Below are 21,697 nucleotides of genomic sequence, written 5' to 3'. Positions count from 1 at the left end.
TGAAGAAAACTTCTACTGAGTCCTTAAGTAGGATGTGGACAGACTGGAATGTGCCCAGGGAAGGATGATGTCACGGGCTGGATGGACACAGAGGAATGGTGGGAGGAACCAGCTGGGGAAGAAGGCTCAGAGCCCAGGGATTGTGGGATGACAATAAGTGGTCAGAGGGAAAAGAGGGAAAAGATCCTGTCAGGTGTCAAAAGAAATAAACAAATGCCTTTTAGAAGCCATCTGAAGGCAGCCCTGTGTAGGGAGGTTTTTAATGTCAGGTGTTTTACTGTGCTTAATGTATTTAATTTGTTGGAAGCCACTCAGAGTGGCTGAGGCAACCCAGTCAGATGGGAGGCATATAAATAAATCATTATCATTGGAGGAGGTGTTGGAAGCTGAAGAGGTAACAGGGTTTAGTGAGCAGGGAGAGTCTGTGGCAGAGATAAGTCTAGCATCAGAATCAGAGGCAGAAGTAGAAGACAGCTCAAGAGGCAGAGTTGGCTCAGGCTGGTGAAGAAGCCAGGTTTCTCCCCTGCGTACTTTTACTTTGCCGGGGAGGAAATTTAGTCAGCTGTGGACCTTCAGCCTCCACAACTGCCTCATAGAGGCAAGACCAAGAAGAGTTGCAGTACTCATTAGGCCTGGCACTCCTGAGCCAGCCATGCTTCTTCTAATAAAAAGTTAACTTCACTCACCCTGTGTTGCTAACTGGCTCCCTGACAGATGACAAATATGGTGAAGGCCTGGGAGACCAAGTCCTATGAAGAAAGGTTGAAAAAGTTGGGTATGTTTTGCATGGAGATGAGGTATAGGAGAGGTGATGCTAGGCATATTCAAGTAACCGAAGGATGATGGAGGAAAATTGTTCCACAGGGTCCCAACCAACGAGTGAAAAAGACGAGAAATGAGATTTTGGAAAAACATCAGGAATGGTCTGGAACTGATTGCGTCAGAAGGTGGTGGACACTCATTTGTTTGAGGTTCTTAAGTAGGTACCAGATGGCCACCTAGCAGAGATGCCTCTAGTGTTGGGGTTTGATCTAAATGACACAGTACCTTTTGACTGTCTGATTCTGAGTCAGGTCATGATCCATCTCACCCAGTATTGTCTGTAACAACAAGCAGCAGTTCTGCAACATTTAGGTGAGGGATCTTTCAGAGTCCTACCTGGAGACTGAACCTAAAACTTTTGCACAGAAAGCATGTGCTCTACGAGTTTATGGCCAGGATGAATGATGGTTATATAGAACCTCCAGCTTCAGAGGCAGCATGCCACAGTACCAGTTACCGAGGACCAGCGGAGATTTGAACATAGCCATCTTCAAGTATCTGAAGGGCTGTCACATGGAAGATGGAGCATACTTGTTTTCTCCTGCTCCAGAGGGTAGAACCCAAACCAATGGATTCAAACTGCAAGAAAGGCGATTCTGACTAAACACCAGGAAGAATGTTCTGATGGTAAAAGCCATGTGGCAGTGGAATGGACTCCCTTGGAAGTTGGTGGACTCTCCTTCGCTGGAGATTTTAAAGCAGAGGTTGGCTGACCACCTGCTGTGATTTCTTCATGTGCGATTCCTGCATTGCATGGGGTTGGAAAATACCCTGGGGTGGAGTGAAGGATCCTGGGCTAAACTGGCTTTTTGGGCAGGTTCCTGCCTTATCTTCCCCAGGTAAAGGACAATACACAGATGAGGACACATTAATAAAAGGAGTTGGAAGAATCTCAAGTAAGCTAGCTCGGTGTAAGGTATAGCTCCCCACAATATTATTCTAGGCCCTAGAACAATGTGAGAGAGGAGCAATTTACAATCTAGGGCAAAGGAAGAGAAAGGCCTTTTACCTAATGACTCTCCTCTGGCCCATCAGCCAGTTTTTCCATAGACTCCTTTCATAGATAGTTGAAAATACTTAGACAGCTGCTTAGAGATTAGCAGAGACTCTATGTGCTGTATAGTTCCACATGTTTATTTCTATTACTTTAGCTAGGTTTCTTTTTCATTTTGTATGGGGTTTTTTTAATGTTCTTGTGAAGCAGTGAGAAATATGTATTGTTTGTATTTTAAGACTCTTGCGAACCATCTCTCAAGAGCGTTCTGTTGAAAAGCAGTTTATAAATAGCATGAATAAAGGCAGAAAAAGCATAATTGGTCAGTTTAAGACACCTGATTTTATATACAAACCCCGTGTCTTTGTTGTTACTTGTAAGTGCAAGATTACATATTATTCGTATGATGGTTGCTGGAACAGAAATGTCACCTTTTCCTCTCATGCCTACTACTTTGGCAAATTTGGGAAAAATAGTTTTTTATTTCTTCCAGTTAAAGGATGCCCCCTTCTGGAGAAAAACAAGTGGCCCAGTAAGCTCAGAAATGCAAGAGGAAGAGAACATACCTTGTTTGTGATTAATCTTCAGGATGATTACTTGTATGAACTACAGCTCTTCTGTCAAACTAAACTGGCACAGTTTGACAAAGCTGTACTATGCGCAATGGAAACTGTAAAATACAATGCCCGTGATTCTTTAAAATGGAGATTGGCTGAGCTGGAAGTTCTGCTGGAAGGGAATTTCATGAGAAGTGGGGGGGGGGGGTGGACAGAGATTCTTCTATTGTTATCATATGTAAAATGTAATCGCCAGTCCCTTTGGGATTTGCCATTTATTAAAATAGCGGGGCAGTGTGGCACCCTTATTCTTAATCTCTTCTAGGCATCAGCAACAGCGATTGTGCTAGTCGCCTCCATATGTATCACAAACCAGCAAGCCATATGTCAGACTGAATGCATCTGATGTGTGTGTGTACAACAGTAGCAACAATGCAGAACATTAGTGGTGGTAGCTCCCCTGCTCCCCATGGCAACAGATGCGTCTTTTGGGAAGCACTTCCTGCTTCACTTCCAGGTATGTGGCTACCATTGCAAGGGGACATGTAGCAGTCCTTTCAAGTGAGGAAGGGTATGTAGCCAACAATCCAGTTTAAAAGCAGCCAGGTGTCAACCTTAATGCCGTGCCTGGTGCCCAACTGTATGCACAGAGAGCTCAACAAGACCACTGTCTTCCCCAATAAGCCAGTGCAACATCCAGGGGTTATATTCAGGTTGAAAAGTACTTTATAGGACATTAAAACATCACGATGTATGAAATGCAGTAGGGCTGGGAATTAAGTATGAAATAGAGAAAACTAATAAAGTGTTGACACTTGCAAGTGTCCTGTGAAAATTTACCGTACATTTTAAATGGTAGTTAACACCAATAGTAGTGCATCAGGAATCAGCAGCCTTCAATTTGTTGAGTAGAGGTTTGGAGCAGTTTTTGTAATTTATTTTTTTATTATCTTGTGTTTTTAAGCACTGAATGCATCCTTGAATATTGCAAAAGCAGCCCTAAAGTATTTGTTTGTAACAAACACTGCCTTAAGAAAAAGAAAAATAAAACCACTGTTCCAACTGTTACCATTGGCCAAATATGTGATTTGTGTTTAAAGAAGGCAAAATAGCAAGTGGAATTAGAGTATATTATTTCCTGCAATGCTTGAGAGAGCAGTAATGCATGCATATCTATATATTGTAATACAAAGCAAGTTGTGGCAATGTTTAGTTTTGAGAGTCTATGGCTAAATGTCTGTGAGGCAAGTTATTCCATAGTTTTTCTGAATCTTACAATGCCACATCAGACACAGTGGAAACTAATTTATCTGGATCTCCTGGAAAAGCATAATGAGTGGCCCAAAGGCTAGCGAAGTATTAATAACGAGTGTTCAAGTCTGGCTAGGAGCTTACATATACAGAGGAACAAGTTTATCACCAGACAAATTATCTAAGTGGAGCTTAAGTCACAAAGAAATTAAATGACAAACTGTGGAAATAAGTCCTTTATTCTGGGATGATATTGGTTTTTTAAAAAAATGTTAGTACTGGGAATCTACAATACTGATAGTTCCACAAACACCTATTTTCACTCTGCCACTTAAGTAAAAAAAAAAAGAAAGAAAATACCCAGGAAAGTGTACAACAGAAAACAATACACATTTAAGCTTGTCTGGTGTACTAACACACATTTGTCAGGTGTTGCCGTCTTGCAAGAGGGATGCAAGCAGGGACTGCCGTGTACTCCATTTAATCCAGGTGTCCAGTCAAGCTAGGAACTTCGGCTTGGGTACCCAATGATGCTGTGCCTTAGCAACTGTGAAATGAAGAAGAGTTAAGTGGTGAAACACTCTTAGCCTTTAATTTTTATAGAACATGTTTAATGTTCAAAGTGGCCTTCTACATGCAAGAAAACAGCCTCTTGTCTGGACTAAAATACAATGCAAAAAACAAAAAAACCCAACCATTCCTTTACTTCAGAACTTAGCAGTGCAAACTGGAAAACTGAAACCAGAATAGGGCAGATGTCACTTTCTGCATGCACTCGTTTTTCCTACAAGCCTTTTAACTCTCCCAGAATCCTAAGGGTGCTGAAAATTCACTGTATTTTCTCATTTAAATCAGTGTACTTCTCTCATTTATATTAGCTTGGACTCAGAGACAGAAAAACCAGGACCAATGAACAGTTATGGTTCAGTCACACTTGAGAACAGCCTGGATTGTGAAGGCTTGGGATCTCACAAAAGTTGCCAATGTGTACTTAAATTTGCACAATTTACTCCAAAAGTCATTTTGGGGCACTTCACAGAATTTTGAATGGATCTCTTGGAAAATGAGGTAGCATTGGGGAGGGAGGTGTGGATATGCTCCAAGAGCAGCAATTCCCCGTTTGACCTTTTGAACTTTAACAGACACTGCCGTGATATTTCTTGGCAGTCATGAAGGCTGCAGGCATGGACTGCACACAGTCCTGGCCCACATCCACAGGACTGTACAGTTTGGTGTTCTCATATGCTACTTGATATGAAACATGAACTGCTGTTAGTGCAGTATAAAGAATATATGCATGCAAAAAGAACTGGCTCCTAGCTTAGCTCATAAATGAAGTCTGCTTCAGTTGACAATTACTAAGAGTTCAGAGCTTTGCAAAGCTTTTGGACTCAGGAGAATATCTAGAGAAGCAAGGGCCATAACAAGACTGAATAATATTCATCAAGCCAGGGAACTGTATAACTGGATAAAAAGAATACCATAGTGGCCACAGCAATCCTGGTCTTTGAGGCTCCTTATTTTATTAATCTTAGACAAAAGTCATGAACCCTGAAAGAAGTGCCAAAGTGTGAGAAGGATTGCAAACTATTTGTTTAGCACCTCCCTCCACTGAGCTTCAGAATAAAATTTTCTTCCAGCTTCCAAGTGAGCACAATTCTCTATCCTGTAAATTCAAGGATTTACAGCCCTAGCTCAAGATTCCAATCATTATGAAGAAGTAGGCATGAATGGAAAAAAGAGAGATCTACTTTCTCAAGCACTACCTCTCCCCAGTCTCCGGACCATGCAATCATCCGAGGCCCTTCTTCGTGTGCCCCTACCATGGGAGGTCCAGAGGGTGGCAATATGAGAATGGGCCTTTTCAGTGGTGGCTCCCCAACTGTGGAATGCCATCCCCAAGCACCACTGTTACATAGCTTAAGTGCCAGACAAAAACATTCATCTTTCGTCACGCCTTTGGCTTTTAATTATCTATGGTCCTTTTATATGGATGGAATGTATTAATCTAGTTTTTAAAAACTGACTTGTCTTTTAGATTGTTTTTTAATGCTAGTTTTAATGTGTGTTTGCACTTATATGTTTAAAAGAACTGCGAGTGGTTTTTAGTTGTCTTGGCAAAAAAAGTGATCAATAAATTTAATTTATAATACCACTTTGAAAGTAGTACAGAAGTTTGACTTTAAGGTTTTAAATGCACACAAAAATAGTGGAACACCCTCCTTAGTCCCGAACGTGAGCCTCTCCAGATATTGCTGGTCTCTGAACTCCCTTCAACCCCAATCAGTGGACAGAGATTATGGTAAATGTAGTCCAAAACATCTAGAAAGCACCAGAAGACTGTCCTAGAGCATCATGTTTGCAGTTGCTGAATTTTGCACACTTAAATTTTGCACGCATCTTCTGCAAAGAAGGTCACTCACCATTAACCCAGCCAGTCTCATCAACATCTAGAAATGAGACATCTACATTTGAAATCTTACTGAAGTTGTTCCAAATCTATTGGGCAAGGATGGGGAAGCTTTTTTGCTCAGATAAAGGGCCAGATCTTTATCAGAATTGCCCTCTCAGTCCAAATATGACAAGTGGGTGTGGCTGCCTACCAGTCAACACCCTGATGGTGTTCCCAAACATGCACTACTGCTGTGTGAAGAGCAAGAAAAAAATCTTTCCAGCACTTCACATAGCAGCATCAGGCACTTGGGAACCCCATGAGGGGCGGGATGACAATGAAGCTTTCTTTCTGTCCTTCAGCTCTGACAAAGGAGGGAAAGCAATCTCTCCCCACACTCCCACAGAAAGGAAAGCAACATAACAAGCTATAACATTTGTATAGCATTATGCACCTCGTATAATGGATGGAACACTTCTAATGACTTGTTCACACATAATGCCAAGTTTGACTTGCGATCCTAGCTCTTGGAAAGGAAGTGCCAACCGTGATTTACCAGTTTTTATGCAACAACATAATACAGTTTGCTCCAAGCAGAAAATAGCAAATTGAATCGAAGAGTCGGGGTGGATGAAGAGAATGGATGCTCCAGGGTAAGGCTCCTTCCTGCAGTACCAAATGTGGGTCGCCCAGGAGGTATTTGAACCCTTGGTGAAGTTCACCAGGCTGCCCACTACTCCATACCCCATTTCATGAATTGGGGAAATATTTATTGGAAGTGCAAAATGACCACCTTTCATTCCTGTGCATTCAGCACCAAGCTTACTCAGCTCTCACCTGGTGTTGGCAGCAAGCCTGGTCTGCCACTAAGCAGTGGCCGCTTTGCAGGCAGATGTGGAGATGGAGGTAGGTGGACTGGTCTTTTAGCAGACTTTATCAGAAGTGGCGGAGGGTTGCCCTTTGGGCCAGCCAGCCCTGTTTGGAAAGAGGGAAGAAGAAAGCATGGAATGGGGGGAAATGGCCAACATTTCTTTATTAATTGGTCACTCAAACTAGAAATTATTATTTAATTTCACTATGGTTGCTATCCTGCCTTTCCACAAATATGCACCCCATGCTGCTAACACATATCAATGATTAGTATGTAATAATATACCAAGAAGTTGCACAACTAGCAGCTAAGAAGCAGGGTAAGATAGAAACAGCAGCTGAGTATAAAGCACCTACTATCGCCTACCAGCAGAATATAATCAACTCAACAAGCAGTAGGCCTGTCTTAATAAATGTTTTCACTTAATGGTCAGCGGTCAGAAAAGGCACCAACCGAGGTTCTCTAGGAAAGAAGTTCCACAGTGTAGGTGCAACCACTGAAAAGGCCCTCTCTCGTGTGCCTGCCCAACTTGCCTCTGGTGCTAGCAGATGCAGAGAACAGCCTCTGCTGATTAACCACAATATCTGGGCATGCTCATATTGAAGGAGGTAGTTTTTCATATAGTTATCTTCCAGTAGGCCTTATCCAAAGGATTTTTTGTTTTTAAATAAATTGATTCAAAGAGTGATATTACACTGCATATGTAGCATGTATGTATGTACAATGCATATTTTAACATTTCTGGTGGACCAATTAAGTTTCACTGTTAGTTACCCTGGGTTTCTCATCTCACCTTAGGTCTTATCCCAGAGTTAACCATCAACCACACCCACCCTTCTATTTCCACTTTCCTCTCCCTGCTTCACTGTAAATTTTAATAAAACATCAATACAGTTAACAGGGTTACCAACCTGGTGTGGGAAGAAGACCTGTCAACGGTCTTTCACCCAACAAAGCTGGCTTAGCTGAAGATACAGATAACACAGAATTCCGGCCAGGAGTTGGAAGAAGGGGCGGGGGTTTACTTAGAGTCTGGGGGAGAGCACTAGTGCTTGGCCGGACACTTGCTGGATACACCGTGTCTTCAGCTGCAACAGCTAAAGGGTCTGTTTCTGCAACAAAGCCTGGTTTAGGAGAACCAAGAGTTAGCAAGCAACACACAATGATTAGTGAACACCCGATTTATTAAAAGCAAAGACTGTAGTTTGCCTCTGATTTATGGGAATAACACACTCTTTAACTACCTACTTTTTCCCCTCAGGGAAATACCTCAGATCTTTTAAAGACACCTCAAGTTAGATTTACAGACGTAAGTTTAATTTATTTTAAGGACTGAGCTTCTGAACTCTTCAGTTTGCAGAACATAATAAAGGGGTCGGGGTCTGCCATTGTTTTCGCGAATATTAAGGTTTCATATTTTAATTTAATAACTTGTTATAAGTGTAATGTCTTTTTGCCACGTGAAATGTGATGGTTACCAGAGGGTGGCAACGAACAATGGAAGTGCTTGCTCTTTAAGACTGTTTTTCCACACTGGCCTGGGGCTCTTCCATGGAATACTTCTTGTCACCCCATAATGTGGTTGCTGCTCCTTAAGTAGCTTAATTCCTGCCTTCCATCATTAAGAACTTAGCAAGCAACAGTAAAAGCCCTGCCACACGATAAAAACACGCAGTTTCCCCCCGCTAGTGTATGAATGGGACTTTTAAAAACTGTCTTCTTGCACAGCAGTAACAACATGCTTTGAAGGCCTAGCTGGAAACAAGGGTCACTGTGTAAAGAAGAGCTGTGTGCATGCGTGTCGTGTGATGTACATGTGAGAGTCTGGATTCATTTTAACCACCAACACACACCCAGGCAAGACCTGCTGGAAATATTACCCACCAATACCACATTATAAAACTATGTCTACAAAGCCAAAAAAAGAGCAAGGTAGTTTTAAGAAGTGTTCACATTCCAGTAAGAAGTAAGATTTTATGGCTTGGGGATGGGATAGGATTAACCTTTACATTCCATATTTTGATTATTATTTTTAATATAAGTTTTAACCAAGAGCCCGTTTTAAAATAGTGGGATTTATAGGGACATTCTTGGGGAACAGGTGGGAAAGTAATGAATACCTTCAAGCTTATTTCTCCTGGTCTTCAGGAAGTCACTTATTGAGTTCAATTCTTCCATATACAAATGTTTTCCCTCACTTAACAGAAAGAGGAGATGTCTAATGCCTAGAGGCACATGGTAACTGTCAAAGAGATCCCGCTCTAGGTAGTCATTCGCCAGATCAGCTGCTTTGTGTGAAATCTCTGTGCGTTCCTGTTGTTCGCGCTCAGCACAAATTTTCTCAAACGCCTTAGCTATCAGAGCCAATGCATCCTCCATGGGCATATTACGGTGTACTATAGAGAAGAGAGATACCTTGCTTTTTAAAAGGTTACATCAAGACAAAACCAAACACAAAACTGCTGTGTTCCTGAACCATTATTCTGAAGTTCAAAGTCAACGTCTGTTTCAATACGAGCAAATTTATATTTTTAACTGAATGTTATATGTTCATGATTCAACACAAACATGCTCAGTTCTATTAAGTGTAATGTGCACATTTAACTATTGAGATCTCATTTGTGTGTTCATTTAAAGTAAGTTAATTTCATGCTTGGAACAATTTTACAAAAACTTTTCTAAATAGAGGAACAGTTCTAAGAAATTAGTGTTGAAGGTGGGTTTGTTTGCTTTTTAAGATCCAGAGAAAATACCCAATCCAATGGTTTACTTTATTGTTTCAGACAGAAGGCGAAATCTGAGAAGTGTACAAAAACACCCTCCAGTAAGATGAAATAAATTTTGCTCAGTGTAGAAAGGGTTTACAACTGTATGAATATTTAATAAATGTAAAAAGTGTTCCTCAGCACATTCAGCAGTTTTGTGAAGCAGTATTAATTTTCAGTTAGAAGTATTATTCCAACTTGTGACATGTTTTAATATTGTATATGTGTTGAGGAGGAGATCTAGATAGCATATTATGAATGGGGACCGTTTCTGAATGAATCTAAACTTACTTTTGATAGACTGATGAAGCATGATTACGGTGCAAGAGGAAAGTGTTACGTTAGATGGTTCAACAAGAACACAGAATGGGGAACCATCATTTTTAACTTCTTGTAGGGCACGTGTAAGACCTGATTCAGATGTAAGGTATATCATTTCCACAACAAGGCCATGATCCTGCAACCGATGGCCTATGGCTGTTGAATATTCCCTTGAAGGAAAAAAAGAAGAAGCAGGTTATTTTACAAATAATTCCTCCCCAAATATTAGTGCCAGTGTTCTAGTCGCTGCCATTATGTGTGCACGGAGAAGACTCAAGAGTACCAGACTTGTTATGTCAACAGTATTCCTTTGGGATTCAGGCAACCCACTGGAACTGGGAAGAGTGAGCAGATCTGGTTTGGATGGTGGACTTAAACAATAACTGAGCAGTTGTTTATGCAAATGGAAGCTTCATTGTGAACAAGGCCTATCCCAACTGCAGGGTATATACAGAGCTTAGGGTTGGAAGCTGTAATTGAATGTTAAGAGTGTCTGACAACATATTATGATTTTCAATTATACTTTTTAACTATATGCTCTATACTGACATACACTTGTTGGTGAGGCAATACTCTTCTTATTTTCATTTAGTTTTCCCTTTTGGGAAACACAGATTTCTTTATCATACCAAACTGAATAGCAAAGCCTTTGGCTGCCTGAGGAATCCATTCAAGCAAGGCTGCATAGAGTCCTGAACTGGGATACATGGGTTCAATTTTCCAGTTACTGTTAAGCTGCAAAACCGCTTGGCGTCAAGGAACATTTGGACAAAATACACTTAAGTGTGGATTCATGAACACCTGTAAAATAGGAATTTGTGGGGTTTGGAAACAGGTGTGTATGGAAATTTGTTTATCACTGTGTGATTAATTGCACCATAATTGATAATGCGTATGTGAAGACATGTCAACTTTATATTCTGTTATTTTAAATGTATTTTTGAATCCAAATTGGTAGGACAGCAAGAATTAAATATCAAAGTAATTAGGAAAATTACCACCTGGTTATGACAGTACATGTATTCTTTGACTTTTACTAGCACTTTATAAACAAAAAACACCTTTCATGTTATGAAATCATGGCAATGCAACTAGGTTCTCAATCTGGGTCATTCCGTGCTAAATATGGACAGGAAATCCATTTCAAAGGCTTTAATTTTACAACCAAGATAAAAAGATAAAATCATGTGGGCAAAACACTCAAATTTATCCAGTTAGATGGCACTGAGTGCCAGCCAGGATGATATAATGTGATTAACTATGGGTACCCCAGCCTTTGTAATATATGTTGGTTCACATACCTGGAGCTTCAGCAATATAAAATATAGGTACTATGCACAGAACACGCACTGTGATGTTAAAAGTCTGTGTTCATGAAGTGTAAAATGAATTGCCAATGTTGAAATTAATAGAAAGTACAATATTAGAGAGCTTTAAAAACATGCATTAACCTCAGCTACCTGAGAAAGTATGAACAGTTGCTAACTAACATTTTATTACATTTGGGCAAACATTTTAGTAAGTGTTACTTTGCAATGACTCTTCTGGATTTAAAAAGGGAGGCGGTCATTCAACCAGAAAGGAAGGTGCTCGTGTTCTGAAGATTGTAGGAAGAGGTCTAACGAGAGACCCAAATGATTGATATCTCCAATATATCCCGCTCTATGGACTCTCAAGATCTGCTAGTGATATTAGCGGCCCAATGGATGAAAGACAGAAATGTATTCAACATTTCCATGTGCTACTGGATGGGAAATTAGAAGAGGTCATGGAAATCGCTTACTAAAGCAAAGCAAAAAATCTAATACAACCACCCTATATTTTTCTTATTAGTATAATATCCAAGGGAAAGTTAAGAATATTTAAGGCATGCTTAAACATCATCACACAGATTCAATATACTTTCAGTGAATAAGGTGTTCAAATTATGCTGGTAACTTTTTCAGTGAAAGCCTACAGCTAACTGTGGCACTTTAAAAGAGATGGCCATTACTGTTTTGACTCAAAATATGCTTGACCCTTATGTGGAGAATCAGAAAATAATTTTCAGTGGGGTGGTTTCAGAGCAAATTAAGAAGCTCTAGTTAATATTATAACAGACTGAAGAGTCAGGTTGGAATGACAAAGTGAGAAAGACTTGGTTGAAATATCATGGAAATTTCATTGCTTAGAAGCAGAAGCATCATATTTGTATTGAACTGATAGACACCCTTTGTATTAGAAAATATTCCGGGCAGGGGCCACACCAAAATGTTAAAAACAATGAAAGGTTTTAACAAGTAGTTGAGTACAAGACTATAAATATGTATTTTGCTTTAAGAAGAATATAAAAGAAGTAAAAGCTATTTTAAGAACCAACCTAGAATGTTAAATATCAGGTGCTGATATGCTTATTGAAGATCCTAGCATTCCAAGTCGGCTTACATAAACACTCAGTACTCAATAACAGTACAATCTAATTGATTAAACAATCTTACAGGCTGCCAGACTACCAACTTTATGAAAACCCACAGTCCTGAAAACCTAGAGTATGCTTTGTGAACAAGATTCATTCAGCTTAGTTTGTCATTCAAACGTTAATCTTAAAAAGTGTTGAAATATTGAGAAAGTGTGTTGCTGTTTTTTAAAGTCTAATTACCAGCACTACATTATGGGAACATCAAATTTCTGTTTGGGCGATCAAGGAAAAAGTGGGTTTATAAATGGAAACTTTAAGATTGCAGAATAAGAATAATCTCTTCATGTAAGCACTTATAGTATTTAATATACAAAAAAAGAGAAACTTCTCTTGGTTCATATTGTACATTTAAGATTCAGAGAGGAGTATGGGATGGGATATACATGGAGAATTGGATTCAAAATTAATTATTAATGTCATAAAATTTATAGACCGCTTGGCTGTAAAAAAGCAAAAAAGCCTCAAAGCGGTTTACAAAAAGATACAAGAAAATCAAAGGGGGGGAATACATATATGCAACCTGCTAGTTGATGGATAAAGACTGTATTTACCGTGATACAAATTAACAACACTGCAACACTGTTTAAAGTGACCTTCCTGCTAAGTATAAACTGGTAATCAAAAGTAACAGCTTCAAGAAGCACACGAATTAAGCTCCAAACTGCACTGGATCATGGCAGGCCCACATCTTTAAATGAAAGTCTGCCACACTATACAAATCAGTTTTGGGGGGGAGGGGTTGTTTAAAGGGCACAAAGAGTGTGGGTGGTAGGAGCTGACCCCCATTACTTTTATCCCTACTGCCCATGCCACTAAGTGCTTTTCCCAGGGAGGCTCCAATACCAACACAGCTAAGAAGAAAAGAACCTGAGGGAAAGTTTTGGCATGTCCCTTTAATATCTCTCCTTACATGCAAATAAGGCAGGTCCAAATTTAAAGACACACCCCTGCTGCTATCCCATGTAATACAGGCTTTAGGCTTGCATAACTGTCACAGCTGGTACCGTTTCAGGTAAAATTTTGGTATGGAAGCAGAGAAATCCTAAAAAGATTAGCTGTATTTGCTCAAAACCAAATTACACATTAAAATGTTAGTTCACAGCTCAGCTCGAATCCTTAAGTATATCTTTAAAAACAAACTCACGCTTGATCCTTGCTGATGGAAACAATGACACAGTCTGAAGGTCGGTCTTTGTTGTACTCCTTCTTTAACTGTTGGTAAAACTGCAAGTACAGCTTGTCCCGAAGAATGTCCTTTGTGTAGTCATCATCTAAAGAGATACCCATACAGGCTGAAGTGGAGTTGCTTAAAGGACTGCACCCTCTCCTTGCTAAGACAATTGCAATTTCAGGGTAGGCAAGTCAACACATTTTAATAGCTCCCAAGTAAACAGTCAGAATTTAGGAATACATAACAGGCATCTTGGCCCACAGGACTGAGAAACAGAAGCCAACAATATTTGACATGCCTATCACTGATCATCGGTGCAAGCCGCCAGAGAAACTCTCTCTTACCTTTTTGAGAATATTGGTATCTCTCATAATTATCTTCATTCCCTGTTGATGGATGATATTGCTGCCCAAAGAGTTCTTCAAAGCTAACCATACAAAACACAAAAGTGAAATAAAACAGAGTTAAAATAAAACTTCCTGTTTTTGAAGAGTACTCTCTCTCTTTACCTTCTCATACTGGGGCGTGTGATTAATGTATAAACATTTTTCTTGATGAAGCACGCTGCTGGTCACTTAGTGCAATGCTACAGGGAACCAGGCAGAGGGCCTTCTCGGTAGTGGCGCCCGCCCTGTGGAACGCCCTTCCAGCAGATGTCAAAGCGATAAACAACTACCTGACATTCAGAAGACATCTTAAGGCAGCCCTGTTCAGGGAAGTTTTTAACGTGTGATATTTTACTGTATTTTTGGTTTTTATGGAAGCCGCCCAGAGTGGCTGGGGAGGCCCAGCCAGATGGGCGGGGTATAAATAATAAATTATTATTATTATTATTATTATTATTATTATTATTATTATACCAGTGATACAGAAGACAAGGGCATAGTGGGGTGTCCTGGTAATATTGTTGAGGGAGGCATTTGATTGAACATTTGAATCAATGTTTAATAATATGAAGGTATAAAATAAAGAATAAATAAATCACATGGCATTTTATTTTTATATATATATATATATATATATATATATATATATATATATAACATGTGTGCATGTTATGTGTACCTGTGGCTCTTGGGCTGCTGCCCCCCCCCCATTTGATTCAATTTGTTTAGGAGATTAACTGCTGGTATTTGCTTCAAACTGAATTGTAAATCACCTTCTAAACTGAAAGTATATAGCATATATCTAGGTGCAATTTTAGAGCACAGGAAATTTGCTTGTAGCAGGCAAGACTCAGGTACTTACTTGTCGGCATCATCTACTTTGATTGGCAGCCACTTTCCAACATCTCAAGACAGCAGTTTTACACACCAACTGCTATCCTTCCTTTTCTAATTGGAGATGTCAGGAAATGCACCTGTGACCTTGTGCATGCTGAGCATGTGCTCTTCCACGGAGCTGTGGTCCTCCCAAATTTAGGGTACTCTCATGGCATGAGAAACTGTCTGGTCAGTGTGGTGCTGGGCATGCTATGCAAAGGCCACAGCTTTGCATGGAATCAGCGCCTGCCTAAAGCCACCATGTAAGAGCCATATGGGCTGGTTTTAGCAGTTATGCTCAAAGAGAGCTTGAGATCAGCCACTTCTAGGTGTTGGGAATAAATATATTAGGGGAATTCAGCCTTTTCTAAAAGCTAAAAATAAAAGTGTATGTATGGACTTCATATGATGTTATACCCTTAAAGTGAATTCATAAAGAGCCAAGTAAAAAGAAACCATACTTAAATCCTACGTTCTAATTGAATACACTGAACTTTCAAAACACTGTTACGTGCTGAATCCATTGGTCTGTATCTGTTTCAAAATAGTATATAGCCCAGTTTCCCTGAAATGTCTCAATATATCTGATGAAAAGAAGAAATTTTAGGACATGAGCTTATTTGTTAACATTGGGTTTCACATCTTCTTTGAGCTTTGGGGATGGGGTCACATTATTATTCAAATAAGTACTGAGAAAAACCCCTCTAACCTGTTAGCATCTTCATAGTCCTTCGAATAACCCTCTGGAGACGAGTAAGAGCTCTTCTGAAAGGTTTTGTAAGGATTTATGCTGTAAGGCACAAAAATTGTAACATATTTAAGATGCTGGATTGCCATTGTTTGCACCTCTTCTGGAAAGCTCAGTTCTACTTTTACAATATAGTACAAGATTGCCAGGTTCATCATCTATGTGCAGTTATTTACCAGAAATCCCACTAGGTGGTTGATTCCTCAGCCAGCTTTGCCTGCTGGCCACTTATGGATACTCATGGAAATACAACCACACTCTGAAAAGAGAAAGTGTGATAGGCTAATGAGCTGCTCCACTGTACTGACTCTTTGCACAACTGGTATTGGCTTCCTATGCTTATTTTTCTACCCAAAAATGTAACTGCCGGAGAAATTGTGTACTCTGTCCCCTCAAAACAGAACCACAAAGTTAAACAACTGACCTAGGATAACAAATGCTAGTAGGGTGAATCAGAGAAGAAGCTAATTCAAAAGAACAACAACAGCACAAGCAATGTCTCCTTTTTATATTTAAATGTAAAAAGACAACATAACCATCAAACTATTTGAAGGTTTTTTAAAAAAAAGTATTTTAAATGATTAAAACATTGAGGATTACTTACTCTAGAAGTCGTGGAATCCATCCAGGTCTATGCCTAGACCCAAAGTGGAAAAAGTAGGTTAACTTATGCAGAAGATATGCTGCAAGCATCTGTCATTAATTACATCACTGTAGAAGTAAAAGGTGCAAATTGTCTTAGAATATGAAGACCTTATAAATCCCAAATGCTTTAAGACAGAATGATAAGCTGAAAGGATAAAATATGAAATTATGTATTTTTTAAAATGGGGGAAGAACAGAAGCCAGTATTGCCTGTATTAATATTCTTTTTTATTATTACCTACCATTCACCCTAAAAAAATATATTAAAAACAATTTTTAAAAACTTAAAATCAGAAAAATAAGGTGCATGACTCACATACAGATAGAAGTGCACAGAAATTCACCTAGAAGTATATATCATAAATGTAAAATGTAAGGAAAAAATCCATCAAATAATTATCAATGAAATATTTTGATGCTCTTGGAGGATGGGAGGAATTAAATATACAAGATAATAAAGGTGTAATAGATCGGTCTATGAAAAGTCTGAGGGTAATCCCTGCGGCGGGGTGCGCTCCCGCTGCTCGGTCCCAGCGCCTGCCAACCTAGCAGTTCGAAAGCACCTCCGGGTGCAAGTAGATAAATAGGGACCGCTTACCAGCGGGAAGGTAAACGGCGTTTCCGTGTGCGGCTCTGGCTCGCCAGAGCAGCGATGTCACGCTGGCCACGTGACCCGGAAGTGTCTCCGGACAGCGCTGGCCCCTGGCCTCTTGAGTGAGATGGGCGCACAACCCCAGAGTCTGTCAAGACTGGCCCGTATGGGCAGGGGTACCTTTACCTTTACCTTTATCTTACAAAAAGTTACAACCCAAGACATACTAAATTCTGATCTCCTAAATGAAGAAATACTTAAGTGCATTTTTTTTTTTTACAATGGGACCATCTATTAAAAGAAAAAGGTGAAAACATGATGCATCAGAAACCCAGTTGGAAGCAAGGCATCTTAAGAAATGCTTATTCTGGTTCTGAACAGGAAGGATAATGTTCAACAATCTGATTTCTTGGGAAAGAGGTTGTCTGAACCTAGAGAGGGATAGCTATAGAGCAACTCAAACATAATAGACTTTCAACAGTGTAAAGAAGAAACTATTTAACATCATAAAGCATTAAGAGAAGAAAAATAATAAGTAAGAGATATGATGATTTAAGGAAGCTGCAGCATGCTACTCATGTCAATGAATTATGTCAATGATTCCCTTGAACCACTACAATGTAGTATTATATTTTAAGTCTAGAAGCCATATCACGGGGAATGACACAAATAGTGCAACCACCCTTTCCTGCCCCCTTCCAGATGAACTCAGCAATCCAGCTGTGCTACACATATTTGTTTAAGCTGCTGGATTTTAAGTCTGCACAGGTTGGGTAGAGAAACCCATCCAAAAGAAAAAAGGACAACAGATGTATAGTCTGGAAAGTTATGTCAAGTATCAGAGACAGCATAAGGATGACAGCTGCTTGGTCTTGCCTCATTTGCTGTTAACTATAGCTAAAGGACAGATAAAAACAAATTCAGTTCTGATGAAGAAACTAGCCTAACTTCGAAGATAAGAAGCATCGTTCTGAACCCTTTAAGCAGAGCTTCCATCTAAATACACAAACATATAAAGCCCAAGAGGCCAAGAAACTCAGTGTTCATTATACTGCCCAACAATGTAATGGTACTAAATATAGCACACAACTCCAATCTTTTACTCCAAGTAAAGTTACTCTTCAAGTAATCCTTGTTGGTACAGAAGTGTCCCACTGTGCAAGACATTTATTTGGCATGCGCTAGTTGGTGTACTGAAGAAACTAGAAAACAAGGTGGGATAAACCCCCCAGGACAAGCAGTGTTGCCAAGGAATATGTGATAATAACAGCCATTTGCTGGTGCAAAGCAGCAACAGGGAGCTGCTTTTTCACGTAAGAAATATACTTGAGGAAACTACTTATGAGGTTCCATCTTAAAATGTCAAGGTTATCTCATCAGCGCACCAGTTGCTAGCAATGAGCTGAGAAAACTATTATTAGCTTCTAAAACAGAAGGGAGATTGGTAATATTATTCAGTAAACCCAGTACAGCAAATGTTTTTTCTTCTCACCAATAATTTATTTCAACTGCCTCAAATGTTTCTTACTAAGGAAAGAGTCTCATTTTTAAAAATTCCACTTGCTTTCCTCATCTCACTCAATTCTAGAAGAGAGAGTAGTTGCAGAAGGCCAAACACTGTTTGGCGGTTGTTTATAACCTCACTGTGTGGTTACCAGTAATCGTGGCAACTGATCATGCCATGAGATAAAGGCTTCAAGTGGAAGCCCTTTAAGTGAATCTGGCCTGTAGTTTCTAAAGGTTTTATAATTGCACTCACATTTATGTGCAGATTTCTGAATGACATCAACGGGATTATCTCTTGTATTATTAAATGTCAACTTCAAAGTATTTAGCAGAGCACTTAGAAACATATACTGTGTTGCTTTTAAAAGGAAATGATCATTAAATTGGGAGTAAAGCAGGGGCAGGGAAGTTCTGCCCCTCCAGATGTTGCTAGACCAGCTCTCATCATCCCTGAATATTACTCATGCAGGCTGGGGCTAATGGAAGTTGGCATCCAATAACATCTGGAGTGCCACAGATTTTCCACCCTTCGACTAAATAATTAAGAGCATTTTACTAACTCTGAAGTAGAAGTAGTAGTAAAACAATTTAACTACAGCTTCTGGGATTATTAAATTCCAACCAATCATTTTTAACTGTAGAAAAACAAACAGATAATGCAATTTTATTTTACCTCTTTTCTGGAACAGGTGTTTGTGCTTGATCTGTAGTTACTTTGACCCACGAAGACATTTCAGTTTCTATATGAGGAGAAAAAACTATTATTTTCATCAGGGTGAATTATTTCCAATAAAAATATTTCACAGACCTTCTCTTCACAAGACAACCATTACACCAATAAAGATACAGTTAACCAAATGTTTCCTTCAGACCATCACTTCATTCCTGAAATGAAACAAAGGCCAAATGTTCAAGACATTTTCTTACTCCATATTAACTTGTTTATTAACTATATACACCTCTTCACTCACAAAAGAGTGAAGGAATTGCAAAAAATATTACTAGGATACTGGGTCAAGTAGACTTGCTTTCTAATGTCATTTATTTTGAGGGGGTCTCCAGGTTCACATTCAAAGTCTATTGATATTTAGTATTAGAAATGTCTTTTCCCAAGTCAGGTTAACTGAAAGGTTTGTGAATTTAGAAATTCCCCCATGGTATGTGACCTTCTTGAAACTATATTTTTATGTGTTTATGTACCACGATAGTCTAGCTTACATGGGATATTCTTTGGGGGTGGGCAGATCCCACCTAAATGAAGAGACAGGTTGTGGACTGAACTTTCTGTTCTTTTCCACTCCAAAAAAATAAAATAAAAATGCTTCTCCAATAAGGAATGATGCCTTATGTTTTTCCATCACAAGAGCACAGGAAAAAAAACATTCTTACCCTCTCTGGGGAACTTCAGTCCACAAAATGCTACATATAATTACAGGCTACCAGTTCAAACACGATTACATACATTGTGCAAAAAACACACAAAGCAGTGCAAATATAGATTAAGATAGCAGGGAGGGATTTGGAGATTCTTTGATTAAGCAGAAGAAGAGGACATGTAATACAAATTATGCCAAATATATAAATATTGTTACAAAAACCGGATGCCTGCCTCCCTCTCTCTGCCAATGGGTGGCAAGAGCCCATGGCTCACACCTGGGGCAAGAAGTTCTATTATATTTTAATGTCCTTTATTTTTCTCTTGATAGCCTTAGCTTAGCCAGGTAGGTTTGCATAAGCCAGCCCAGGAATTTGCTGTTAACACCTGCAATTAGTCCTACAGGAAAAAGCAAGGGATAGTATGCAGATGATAAGCATTTGTAATAAGACAGAAATCCAATATCTCTATTTAGACCAGGTCTCTCCATAGTTTTCAGTTTAGTGATAAGTTGACATTCAGCAACTTCTCTTTCAAGTCTGTTTCTGAAATTATTTTGTAATAAGACAGCTGCTTTAAGATCCTGTATTGAATGTCCTGGGAGAGTGAGGTATTTTCCTACTGGCTTCTCTGTCTTGTGATCCCTGATGTCAGATTTATGTCAATTTATCCTTGGATTCCTGTTCACTCGTTAACAGTCGTCAACAGGTTTACCATACCCATTGAGTCAATCATCCATCTCCTACTACGCTCCTGAGAAAAACCCCACCCCACCCTCTCACTATATATCAGGGTCTGGTGACTTCTGTTTCAGTGTATCTGAAAAAGTGTACATGCACATGAAAGCTTATACCAAGAACAAACTTAGCTGGTCTCTTGCCGATCGAAAGGTCGGCGGTTCGAATCCCTGCGGCGGGGTGCGCTCCCGCTGCTCGGTCCCAGCGCCTGCCAACCTAGCAGTTCGAAAGCACCTCCGGGTGCAAGTAGATAAATAGGGACCGCTTACCAGCGGGAAGGTAAACGGCGTTTCCGTGTGCGGCTCTGGCTCGCCAGAGCAGCGATGTCACGCTGGCCACGTGACCCGGAAGTGTCTCCGGACAGCGCTGGCCCCTGGCCTCTTAAGTGAGATGGGCGCACAACCCCAGAGTCTGTCAAGACTGGCCCGTACGGGCAGGGGTACCTATACCTTTACCTTTAAGGTGCTACTGAACAATTTTTTTTATTTTTTATATATATTTTGACTGTGTCAGACCAACATGGCTACCTACCTGAATCTAACACCTAAAAAAGGCAGCTTAAAATAAAAGTAGCAATGGGTGGGTGGGTGTTGGGAGGGAGAGCAGGAGTGGAGCGCTTCCCACTCTAAAGCCACAAGGGTATTTCCCCCCCCCCAAAAAAAATTATTTTTTAGCCATTTTTTTATTTTTTAGCCAAAAAATTTCAGTATGGGTGTGGAGGAGAATAGGAAATGGTTCACGTTGAGTTTCTTCAAAGGCTCATAGTTGGGAAAGATTTGCAAGTGTCTCATTCTGTTTTGGATTTTTAATGGTAGAGCATCTTAACAGTTTTGCTGTGGATTGTGCGTTTGTGTGCCTCCCCAATACCAAATGTTATTGAGAGCCAGCATGGTTACAGCACTGGACCTGGGAGACCAAGATATGAATCCTCACGGGGTGACCTCAGCCAGTCACTCCCTTTCAGCCTAACCTACCTAACCTACTTCATGGGGGTAAAAAGGGAAGGAGGAGGAGGCCTAGGTACACCATTTTGAGCTCCTTAGAGGAAAGCTTGGATATAAAGACTAAAACAAACAAATAATGAGCCGATGCACCACTTCAGTTAAGCATGTGAGACTAGGAACAAGAAGACCCAGCTTCAAGTCCCTACTCAAACCCATCCCCCCAAAAGCAAAAGCTCTTTGGGTGAGCTTGAGCCTGTCGCATTCAACTACCTCGTAGGAGTGTTGT

At 39.9% G+C, this 21,697-nt stretch overlaps 1 protein-coding gene across 1 annotated transcript; it reads right to left on the bottom strand.

Moving 5' to 3' along the window:
• Positions 1-3,842: 3,842 nt before the first annotated feature.
• Positions 3,843-20,027, bottom strand: LOC307223073 (uncharacterized protein). The gene is made up of 11 exons (XM_079988890.1): positions 20,009-20,027; positions 19,029-19,095; positions 16,217-16,249; positions 15,574-15,654; positions 13,947-14,029; positions 13,576-13,702; positions 9,944-10,143; positions 9,008-9,283; positions 7,799-8,011; positions 6,854-6,991; positions 3,843-4,171 (listed from the first exon to the last, which is right to left on the bottom strand). The coding sequence occupies exons 2-11, from the start codon at positions 19,085-19,087 to the stop codon at positions 4,122-4,124; spliced, it is 1,260 nt and encodes a 419-aa protein (XP_079845016.1). The 5' UTR covers positions 19,088-19,095; positions 20,009-20,027; the 3' UTR covers positions 3,843-4,121.
• Between the last annotated feature and the right edge of the window lie 1,670 nt (positions 20,028-21,697).

This window comes from Podarcis cretensis (genome assembly GCF_951804945.1).
Source record: "Podarcis cretensis genome assembly, chromosome: 8".
NCBI lineage: Eukaryota > Metazoa > Chordata > Lepidosauria > Squamata > Lacertidae > Podarcis > Podarcis cretensis.
Note: the sequence above shows the minus strand (reverse complement) of the source record. Positions and strands in the feature narration are given on the sequence as shown.